The 11,240-nt window shown below is 45.6% G+C and overlaps 1 protein-coding gene across 7 annotated transcripts in view; it reads left to right on the top strand.

Moving 5' to 3' along the window:
* Positions 1-11,240, top strand: part of lifra (LIF receptor subunit alpha a) — a 265,109-nt gene that overhangs the window by 234,961 nt on the left and 18,908 nt on the right. For all 7 annotated transcript variants that reach the window (XM_072515625.1, XM_072515627.1, XM_072515629.1 and 4 more), the window contains 6 exons: positions 2,930-3,059; positions 5,720-5,886; positions 6,391-6,536; positions 8,313-8,478; positions 9,453-9,544; positions 10,801-11,011. In XM_072515625.1, coding sequence (XP_072371726.1) covers positions 2,930-3,059; positions 5,720-5,886; positions 6,391-6,536; positions 8,313-8,478; positions 9,453-9,544; positions 10,801-11,011 — 912 coding nt within the window. The remainder of the gene's footprint in view (positions 1-2,929; positions 3,060-5,719; positions 5,887-6,390; positions 6,537-8,312; positions 8,479-9,452; positions 9,545-10,800; positions 11,012-11,240) is intronic.

Raw genomic sequence — 11,240 nt, 5'->3', positions numbered from 1 at the left:
GGCCCTTCGGCCCACGATGTTGTGCCGAACCTTTGTCCTAAATTAATCATAGATTATCATTGAATTTACAGTGCAGAAGGAGGCCATTCGGCCCCCTGAGTCTACACCGGCTCTTGGAAAGAGCACCCCACCCAAACTCAACACTTCCACCCAACACCGAGGGCAATTTTGGACACTAAGGGCAATTTATCATTGGCCAATTCACCTACCCTGCACATCTTTGGACTGTGGGAGGAAACCGGAGCACCCGGAGGAAACCCACGCAGACACGGGGAGGACGTGCAGACTCCACACAGACAGTGACCCAAGCCGGGAATCGAACCTGGGACCCTGGAGCTGTGAAGCATTGTGCTATCCACAATGCTACCGTGCTGCCCTTAAGAACAAATAAATCTACACTATATCATTTTACCGTAATCCATGTACCTATCCAATAGCTGCTTTGGAATATTACATAGGAATATTAATATGAAATACAGAAATAGATATAATCCAATTCCTTTAAACTGTTTGAATATTAATTTCTTATTCTTCAGTTTCAGGGGTAATGAGGTACTTTTCAAACTGTTTCTGGTCGGTGACATAGATACATAGAAGATAGGAGCAGGAAGAGGCCTTTTGGCCCTTCGAGCCTGTTCCGCCATTCATCACGATCATGGCTGATCATCCAACATCACAATATTGATTTAACTTGTTGTTGAAGATTAGCAACGTCAACATAGCTTCATTTCTATTAACTTGTCAGTACAAAATTGTGACAGGACCTGGTTGGTCAGTTTCAAAATATATGTTTGTAAGAAGCCTTTAAAATAACATGGTTAATTTCAAGCACATTACATACTGCGAATCTAGGCGAGTGTACAATAAGCATACAATAAGCATAACCTGATCAGAGGGTTAGATAGGGTGGACAGTGAGAGCCTTCTCCCGCGGATGGATATGGCTAGCACGAAGGGACATAGCCTTAAACTGAGGGGTAATAGATATAGGACAGAGGTCAGGGATAGGTTCTTTACGCAAAGAGTAGTGAGGCCGTGGAATGCCCTACCTGCTACAGTGGTGAACTCGCCAACATTGAGGGCATTTAAAAGTTTATTGGATAAACATATGGATGATAATGGTATAGTATAGGTTAGATGGCTTTTGTTTCGGTGCAACATCGTGGGCCGAAGGGCCTGTACTGCGCTGTATTGTTCTATGTTCTATCTTCAACTGCTTCATCAATGACCTCTCCACCATAAGGTCAGATGTGGGGATGCTCGCTCATGGCTGCGCAATGTTCAGCACCATTCGCAACTCAGATAATGAAGTAGTCGTGTCCATAGAAAGACGTGGACAATATCAGACTTGGGGTAGCAGGTGGCAAGTTATGTTTGTGCCTCATAAAGTGCCAGGCAAAACCCATCTCTCAGCAAGAGAGAACCTAACCAACTCTCCTTGACCTTCAATAGCATTCCCAACTCTGAATCCACTATCGACATCCTGAGGATGACGACTAACCAGAGACTGAAATCGACTAGCTATATAAATACTGTGGCTACAAGAGCAGGTCAGAGGCTGGGAATCCTATGGTGACAAACTCACCTCCTGATGCTACGCTATCCAAAGCCTGTCCACCATCTACAAGTTAGAAATATGTTTTAAAAACAAATTCATGATCGCACTGCAGCCTCACGGCGCCGAGGTCCCAGGTTCGATCCCGACTCTGCGTCACTGTCCGTGTGGAGTTTGCACATTGTCCGCGTCTGCGTGGGTTTCACCCCCACAACCCAAAGATGTGCAAGTTAGGTGGATTGGCCACGCTAAATTGCCCCTTAATTGGAAAAAATGAATTAGGCCCTCAAATTAAAAAAAAGAAAATTCATGCACGGGGTGTGGATGTTGCTGGCTAGGCCACCCATAGGCAGGGGTTCTCCACTGTGGTCCCACCCCGCTACTGCTGCGCGTGAGGCGCTCAGCCAAATGTCCCATTCACTGCAGCAGGACTTTAGAATCTCTCTGCCATGAACGGATGGAGATCCCGCCCCTAATTGCCCTCAACTAGGTCAGGTTGAGCTCCCTTCTTGAACCGCTGACGTTCATGTAGTGAAGTGCGCCCACAGTGATGGCATGCTCACCAAGTGCCTGAATGAGTACTGCTGAAGCAACACCCGATGCTTGACCCCATCCGGGACTAAATATCCCGTTCGATAGGCAGCCAACCTCACCTTCAACATGCCATTTCCAGCACCACTGGCAGCCAGTAGCGGCAGTGTGCACCATCTACACGTTGCACTGCAGCAACTTGCCAAGGCTCCTTTGGCAGCACCTTCCAAACCTGCAACCTCTGCCACCTGGAAGGACGAGGGCAGTAGGTGCATGGTAACACCACCACCTGCAAGTTTCCCCCTTCAAACCACACCCCATCCTGACTCGGAACTTAATCGTCGTTCCTTCACTGTGGCTGCGTCAAAATCCTGGAACTCCCTTCCTAGCAGCACAGTGGGTGTACCTACACCACATGGGCTGCAGCGATTCAAGAAGGCAGCTCACCACCTTCTCAAGGGTTGGGCAACAATGATGTCCACATCCCATGATAGCATAAATATTTTTTTAAAACCGTACATTCCACAGTCTCTACAATACCAACGTACTAGATACAGACTTATGCAATATATACACTACTAAATGTGATGGACATGGTGTCCTTTGGTCATGATCTTCATCTCAAAAGATGATCAACAGGACCTGCATTCAACTGGAGGTTGTGTCAAATTCCTTTTGTCCTATTGACTTAATTTTATTTTTAAATTCCAGACTGATGTTCTCAGTACTCAGCTTATTATCTATATCTGGATTCTATTGTACTTGCACATCATTACTGTGTCAGTGATTACTTTAGAAAGCAGCACGGTAATGAATGCTTTCAAATGTCTGTTTTCTAATTTAGATCCGCCTGATACACCAAAAAATCTCAGCTGTGAAACGCGTGACTTACAGACACTGAACTGTACTTGGCACCCAGGAAGGTTAACTTCATTAGTTTCAAAGCGTGGGACTAAATATAGCCTCATTGATGGGTAAGTTCCTTCTTCGGTATCCATATCACTTTTCTCTTTGTAAATTTGTGTTCATCAAGGTGAGCGTTCGGACCTCAGGAGAGTAACTAGGACGATACTGTCATCGCCTTTCTCCACCCAGTCTTGTGTCGTTTCCATCTGCGGCTGCTGTCGAATCAATGTTGAATTAGGAGCAGTTCCCAGACCCAGTGGGGATCGGGCTGAAACTGCCTAAATGTATTCCATGAAGTTGATAGATAGATGAACGTTCATCTAGTTCATTTGGAAGTGATTTGGGCATTGATCCCACAGGTGAACAGTTAGCTACCGTAAGTTATGTTTTCCTTCGGTCCATCCGTCCAGATGTTTATGCTTCAGGCTAGGAAACCGTTCCCAAGTATCAGCAGAGTATGCAAAGATAACCCATGGTGCAGCATCTGTCTGTGGCTTTGTTGGTCAATCACACTGCAGGAATTCCAGCGTAACATGTGATCACGTTGCAATCGACGTGGTACTGAGCGCTCCGGGTGAATAGCGGGAGAAGGCAAAATCGAGATTCACTCCGGGCATGGACCAGTTCACGATTCACCCGACCCGATCCGCTGCCGATGGCAAGTTGTGTATCTCGCCCAATAATGGCGAGAGTATCATTAAGTCTAATTTGCATTCATTTCAATCTCGTTTACAACTCCTTTTCAAAAACGTGAACCTGGCACAATGGATATCAAGGAAGAGAGGAGAGGCGAGTAGCCATTTCCATTTAACGGCATGCAGCTCGAGGGCAGCGGAGCTGCTGGCCCAGTGCTTCGGGGGCTGGGAGTGGGGCGGCGGCGGCGATGTTTGGGGGGCCTGGAGGGGTCTTGGTCGGGGATCACCTCTGGGCCGGGCCGAGGTGAAGGTGGGGGGAGGGGGGGGGGGGGGTGCGAGATGGTGAGGGACTTTGCATCTGTGAGGCCTTCAAGTCATCTTTAAATATTGTGGAGATCCGTAACAGGGGCAACCACATCTGCTGCCCGTCTGTCCCACCAAACTCACCCAGCACAGAGCCCTGCTGCGGCTTCTATCCTGAAATTAAGTTTCACTGCCTTTGACTGTGAGCAGCCTCTAGCTTCACAGCTGAAGACTATTTCAAACGAGGGATTAGGCTGGTTAGTTGTGAGAGCACGTCACGCTCCTGAACTCTCCTCGAGAGCACAGGTGCCATGTCTCAGAGGATGATTAGTGCCCTGCATGTCCAACAACCTTGGATGCCTGAACAATGTGTCTGTACTCTAGGAGTCAGCAGCATAGAGGCAGCTGCCAACAATCAAATACTAAAGAACAGGGCTTCACCATTGAGGACCCTCTCGCGGCCAAAGGGAAGTGTCTTGTTAAGCGGAGGACAGCTGAGCACTGCCTCTGGACATGTTTTCAGCTGAGGTCTGGGGTCCAGTAGCTCCTGATGTGGCCATCTGAACCAGGCCCACCAAAATGCCCGAACTGCAGGATTCGCCACCATGACCAGGATGGCCCGGTACCTGGAACTGATTGATGGGACAGATGCCGGCTTGCAAGCACCGGGGCATATTATTAACTATATTAACACGAAGGGTTGCCACTCCCTGACAATGATGATGTGGTCATGTGGATAATTGTCTGGGACATCATTAACTCACTTGATACAGGTCACCTGGTTGAAGGGGCAGTGGATCCTCAGCTCTCTGGCGAGGCCAGCCTTGCTGTTGGTCACTGCTCTCTCCTCGGGCAACCCTGCGATCACACAGGGGTGAGGACTCTGATCTCTGGCATCCTGTCCCTTATCTTCGCCGTTTCTTACCGCAATACTCAAGTGCAGCCCAAAGCAAACTGGAGGAGCAACATCTCATCGTCCGATTAGGCACATTCCAGACTTCGGGACTCAACAACTTCAGACTTTGAACGTACCCCTCCATCTTGACCATTTTTGTCATCTTTGTTTGTCCCAATGCAAACTTACCTCTGCCCCCCCACACAGAGTCATCTGTCACTTGTTCAGTTTTGTTTTCACTGACCTTTGTTCTCCTATTAAACATTTCACTATCTTACCGTTATGCCACTATTAGCACCTTCATTAGTCTGTAATGCTACCATTGACACTCCCTTTGTCTTGTGTCCATGACATCTTTGTCAACCTCCAACCCACCCCTGACCTTCCATTCTGTTTCGCATCCTCGATCCCCCTCTCCACCTATGTAACTATTACATTTCTATCTCTCTACACCTCTGAAGCAATCATATGGACTCAACAGATGCTGCCAGATGTACTGAGTTTATCCAGCAGTTTCTGTTTTTCAAAACTAGTTATTCATTCATTCATTGACAAAAAGTCATCGGACTCGAAACGTTGGCTCTTTTCTCCTCCCTCCAGATGCTGCCAGACCTACTGAGACTTTCCAGCATTTTCTCTTTCGTTTCAGATTCCAACATCCGCAGTAATTTGCTTTTATTCATTCATTCTCTGTACAGAAATTGGTTGTTCTATATCCCCATGAGTTGCCAATGAGTTGTCCTTTCTATATATGTGAAATTACTTGGGGAACGTTTTAACTTTAATCCCATCAGTTGTGCAGTTTGAAAGTCTGTATCTGTAACTAGAAGGTATTGTCGAACAAAGTGAGACACAGCAGTGACTGTACATCGTCTCCTATGTTGTCATTCCTCAGGTCTTTACGGGAGCCTCTTTCATGTGCGGAAGCTTCAAAGATCTATCCTGATTACTGGTGTGGATTTCCTATTTCAAATGGCAGTGGTATACACAATATTTCACTACATGCTAAAAACCCCTTGGGGGAAACGCAGTCCCATATACTGGTGGATGTGACCCGTGTGTGTAAGTATATCGCTTAAATAAAGACTGTACTAATAATCCCTTTGGTCTTCCTTTTGCTTCTATTAAGGGAGGCATCTTTTGGAATATGTAAACTTGTCTCTGGATGAGCCAGCTACCCTCCCATAACTCATTCAAGTGCCCATCCCTCAGGTATTAAACTAAATATCACCAGCAGCCTGTTCAGACAAGTTCACAAAAGTGCAGCCTAGCATGTAGGGAGGGCGTCTTTCATTTTGTTTTGATCTCCTAGGTAATAGAGTTTCTACGTTCATGCAACATTATGACTCAAAGAACGTACACAGCCCAATGTTTTCATCTCTCGGCATCATTAGTGAGCTTTCCATTGAACTCCAGTGGTTCTCCGAGTTTTTAAAAAAATCAAACACAAGTCAGTTGTTTTGCATCTTCCTATTTGGTCTGAATGGTGCCATTCGCTCTTTGTTCGACACGAGGTTTGATAAAGTCTGTGGGGATTAAGTTGATGATTTTTAATCTTCCTTCCAGTTCACCCTTTTGCCCCTCACCAGCTGAGGCAAGAAGCTATCACATCAATCACTGTCACCGTGTCCTGGTCTGATCAGCAAGATTATACTGGCACGGGGCTGCTTTGTGAGATGGTGATCAGAGATGATTCGGGGGCAATCATGTTGGTAAGTAAATACACCAAAAAGATTGAATTTGTTTTCGATCTCTTTTCTTTCCGTCTTTGCTGAAGTCACTAAGTCCTCTGGGACTGGCTCTCTGACATCTGCCAAGTGACCATGCCTTCTGTGTGAGTGTGTGCTTAAAGAGCACAGACCTGATTTAACTCCCATCAGCTGATCTAAGACTGAGGGGGGAGAAACTATTTGACTCAAAGGGTTGTGAATTTTTGGAATTCTTTACACCAGAGGGTTGAGGAAGCTCCATCGTTGAATATATTTGAGGCTGAGATAGACATAATTTTAGTCTCTCATAATTAAGAGATGAGATGCCCGAGAACAGCGATGATTGTATTGAATTGTAGGGCAGCACGGTAGCACAGTGGTTAGCACTGATGCTTCACAGCTCCAGGTTCCCAGGTTCGATTCCCGGCTGGGTCACCGTCTGTGCGGAGTCTGCACGTTCTCCCCGTGTCTGCGTGGGTTTCGTCCGGGTGCTCCGGTTTCCTCCCACGGTCCAAAGATTTGCAGGTTAGATGGATTGGTCATGCTAAATTGCCCTTGGTGTCCAAAAAGTTTAGGTGGAGTTATAGGGATAGAGTGGAAGTGTGGGGTTAAGTAGGGTGATCTTTCCAAGGGCTGGTGCAGACCCAATGGGCCAAATGGCCTCCTTCTGCACCGTAAATTCTATGAATTACAGAGCAAGCTTGATGGCGATGTGGCCTGATTTCTTGTGCCCTGGCTAAATGGTGATGTGATGCAAGCCTATTTCACTCCAGCTGAGGGGGAGGTGAGTAAGTTATGGTGAATGGTATTTCCATTCTTTTTTAAAAATAAATTTAGAGTACCCAATTATTTTTATTTTTTCCAATTAAGGGGCAATCTAACATGGCCAATCCACCTAACCTACACATTTTTGGGTAGTGGGGGTGAAACCCACGCAGACATGGGGAGAATGCGCTGGTATTTCCATTCTTAAGAGGTCTTGACGGTGCCTTTGAAAATAAGGAGCCACATTGGAAGGAGTTTTAGGATGGTACATTTTATGGCTAAACAAGCTGATCCTGGACCAGACCCTCGAGTTTTGGCAAGATCCGTTTCAGGAGCCAATAAGCTTTTGTTTGGAGGAGATAGTTGTGTGATCCTAGGCACTTGCTAAGAGAATAAAACACAGGTTTTGAACAAACAAAAATAAAGTTTGCGATGCAAGGTCAGAAAGATTAAGCAATTTACAAAATCGGTTTTAAATTCTGACATTCGGGGTTAATCTAAGGTATATATGAATTAACATGCAAACTGTGTTCAAACACACCATGCCGCACAATACATGGCAGACTCAACCAAGATAGATTCTACGGATTTCACAACAGCCCAACTAGACATCAGTTCATTCATTCCTTCCCTTCTCCCCTTCCCTTCCCTTTTCCATTTTTCCCCTCCCCTTTTCGAATGAGATGTCAAGGTGGAGGCCAGAGATAGTACGGCAGAAGATGGAGTTCACGTGAACGGGGCATGGACAAGGGTGGTATCATTGCAGGGACTGGCTGCAGAATATGTGCAAGATATTGGGAGGAGGTGGCGTTTGGCTCTTGCTGTATGCCAACATTTCAGATCCCCTAATGTGAGGTTATGGATTTCAGGTCAAAGACTCAAGTGCTTTTGGAAACCAAACATTTAGCTCCCCTTCTCAAAAGAATGAAACTGGCGACACAGAACAGACTTTTTACCCCCAGAGTTATTGCTGAATAAATGACACCTAGTCTAATCTACACTTTTGTATTACAGCGAAACTATCCTATCACTGGAGGACCAAAAAATGCACGACACACAGTAATATTAAACAATTTAAGGCCCTACACAAGATACTTAATTACGGCTCGCTATTCTTCACCGCACTTCTGGAAGTGGAGTAAATGGAGCAATATTATACATGTCACAACTGAACAAGCTGGTGAGTAACTAAGTGGGGAATAACTAGTACAAGACGTGCTCAGTTTATCACACAGAGAGAGATGTGAATTCTGTAGGTGGAACACTTGTTTCAGGTAACCAGATTAATAAACAAACTCTACAAGGTCAGACATTGCATGGGTTGTATACAGGGTAAAGCTCCCTCTACACTGTCACACAAAACACTCCCAGAACAGGTACAACACGGGGTTAGATACAGAATAAAGCTCCCTCTACACTGTCCCCATCAAACACTCCCAGGACAGGTACAGCACGGGGTTAGATACAGAGTAAAGCTCCCTCTACACTGTCCCCATCAAACACTCCCAGGACAGGTACAGCACGGGGTTAGATACAGAGTAAAGCTCCCTCTTTAACCTGTAATTATCCCTCTCTCCAGTTGCTCCGTCTGGACCTGTAAAGATTTAATTACCTGCAAAGACTCGCATTCAAAGGTGCAGAACGCGGTTAGATACAAGTAAAGCTCCCTCTATACAGTTCCCATCAAGCACACATTGGCTTGGAGAAGAAGAAAAACTTATCTGAAATATGAGATTTTGAGCATCCAGCTATGTGACAAGAGGCAGTGATGTAACCACATTTGAAATTACTGTTATAAATCACAATGGACAGGCTTGAGAGGTTTATGTCACCTCTGAGTTGAAATGTTTGATTCTTGACGTAGTCGGCAGGAATGTTGTGTTTTGTACTACACTGTGCTTACTGCTTTCTGTTTTGTCTGTGTTTTGCTGGTAGTAGTACCGTAGCAGTTTGTGTTTTCAACCTGTGTATTGTGAATTCTGGTGATTAAACCCAATCTGGACGCAAATAAGGAGGAATTAGGTTCTTTATATGTGTAATGGATAGTTAACCATTGTGACAAGGCGATTCCATATTGGGAAATTGATAATCTGTAATGTGAAACCTTTTATCCCTCCTCTGTCTACTTTTCCTCACAAGTGTATCTAATTGCAGCTCCATCAGTCAGCCTGAATATCTGGAGAAGAATTAAAGTAACAGAATCATGCAAGGATTCTGTGAAGAGAAATGTGACTCTTTACTGGAAGGTAAGGACCAGAAGTGGCATTTTTGAAGTTCAAGGTGATATCACCAAGATTGAGCAGGAGAAAAAAACTATACTTTAGGATGGATGTCAAGGATTGGAGAGGTTGGAGAAGAGCTTTTCCACTATGGTACCAGAGATGAGGGATTTCAGCGAAGCGGAGATATTTGGAGAACCTTGGTTTGTTCTCCTCCGATCAGAGAAGGGGAGGGAAGGTGGAAAATGCCACAAATACTCAGCAGCGTCTGTGGAGAGAAACAAGAGTTAAAGTTTTCGGCCAATAACCTTTTATGTACTGGTTTATTGCAAGGGCAGTCGAATATATGGCAGGGAGGTTTTGCTGCTGCTGTACAGGGCCTTGGGAGTACCGTGTGCAGTTTCGGCCTCCTTCCTTCAGAGGGGGGATATAACTGTAGGTTCGCTTGATTCTGGTGATTAAACCCAATCTGCGGTGAGGGGATTACCTTACCAGGAAGGGTTTGAACAAGTTGGCCTCTTATCCATTGGAATTTAGAAGTAAATGAGAAGTTCTCCGGCCAGTGGAAACAGTTCCTTTCAATCTGCTCAAACCCTTCATAATTTTAACATTCATAATTTTAGCAACCATATTAAAATACCCCTTAACCTTAACACAAAAGCAACACACTGCAACCCTGGAAATCTGGAATAAAAAGAAAATGCTGTTTACCAAGGAAGGGACTGTGCGACGATAGAAGCCGAGATAATATGGGCAATGGGCCATTTGAAAGGAGGTACTGGAAAGGGCGGATAGGTCACCTGGTCCAGATGGCTTGTATTCCGGATTGGCAGTGGGAATGGAGATAGCGGAAGGGCCTATCGTAATCTTTTCCTCGATATGGGGGTGATGCTAGAGGATTGGAGAGTGGCAAATGCCATGCCCTTATTCAAGAACGAGTTGAAGGACAATCCTAGCAATTACCGGCTGGTCAGTTTAACATCAATGGTGGGTGAGGTTTTGGAATCCATAATCAGGCACTTGGGAAGATCTGAGCTAGTTGAGGAGAGGCTGCACAGCTTTGTAAACGGTATGCCATCCTTGACTAATATAATTAACTTGTTCGATAAAGTAACAGCCAAGGTTGATAAAACAGGAACCAAGAAGTTTCCGATTGAGAGAAAAGTTGGTGATGAAAGCGAGAGGGTGGAGATGTCTTTCCTTGCACTTTGTCCAGGTATCAAAGTCATTTGAGTGGTCAAATGAACTGCTTCAGTCTTTCTCTCCCTCCCTCTCTCTTGCAGCCGCTGGAAGCAGCTGAGTCACATGGTCCAGTTTTATCCTATTCCACAACTTGGGCAAAGGTTGGAAGTAATTTGTCATATTCCATTGAGACACCGACATCAAACTCGGAGATACAGATCGATCAAGCTGGCTACATAATTACTGTTATCGCACAAAATATTGTTGGGACATCACCTCCCTCTGTGATTAGGATCCGTCCACACTCGGATGGTGAGTGCTAAACGGCTTACTCCCGTTTCTACGTTCCTCCCGCCGTTCACGCATCTCTGATTCACTGAGCGACCTCGCTGCTTTCCATTCAAAACCTGACTGCCTCTCTTTCTGCTTCTCCAACTTGGCAAGAGTGATTTTGTTTTTGGGGGGGGGGGGGGGAACGGGACGTGGTGGGAGCGAAGCGAGGGCAGGCTGTGCCTCTCATACCCCAGGACCATAAACTTTC

The sequence above is a fragment of the Scyliorhinus torazame genome, chromosome 9 (assembly GCF_047496885.1).
Source record: "Scyliorhinus torazame isolate Kashiwa2021f chromosome 9, sScyTor2.1, whole genome shotgun sequence".
Classification (NCBI taxonomy): Eukaryota; Metazoa; Chordata; class Chondrichthyes; order Carcharhiniformes; family Scyliorhinidae; genus Scyliorhinus; species Scyliorhinus torazame.
This window is presented reverse-complemented; position numbering and strand designations above follow the sequence as displayed.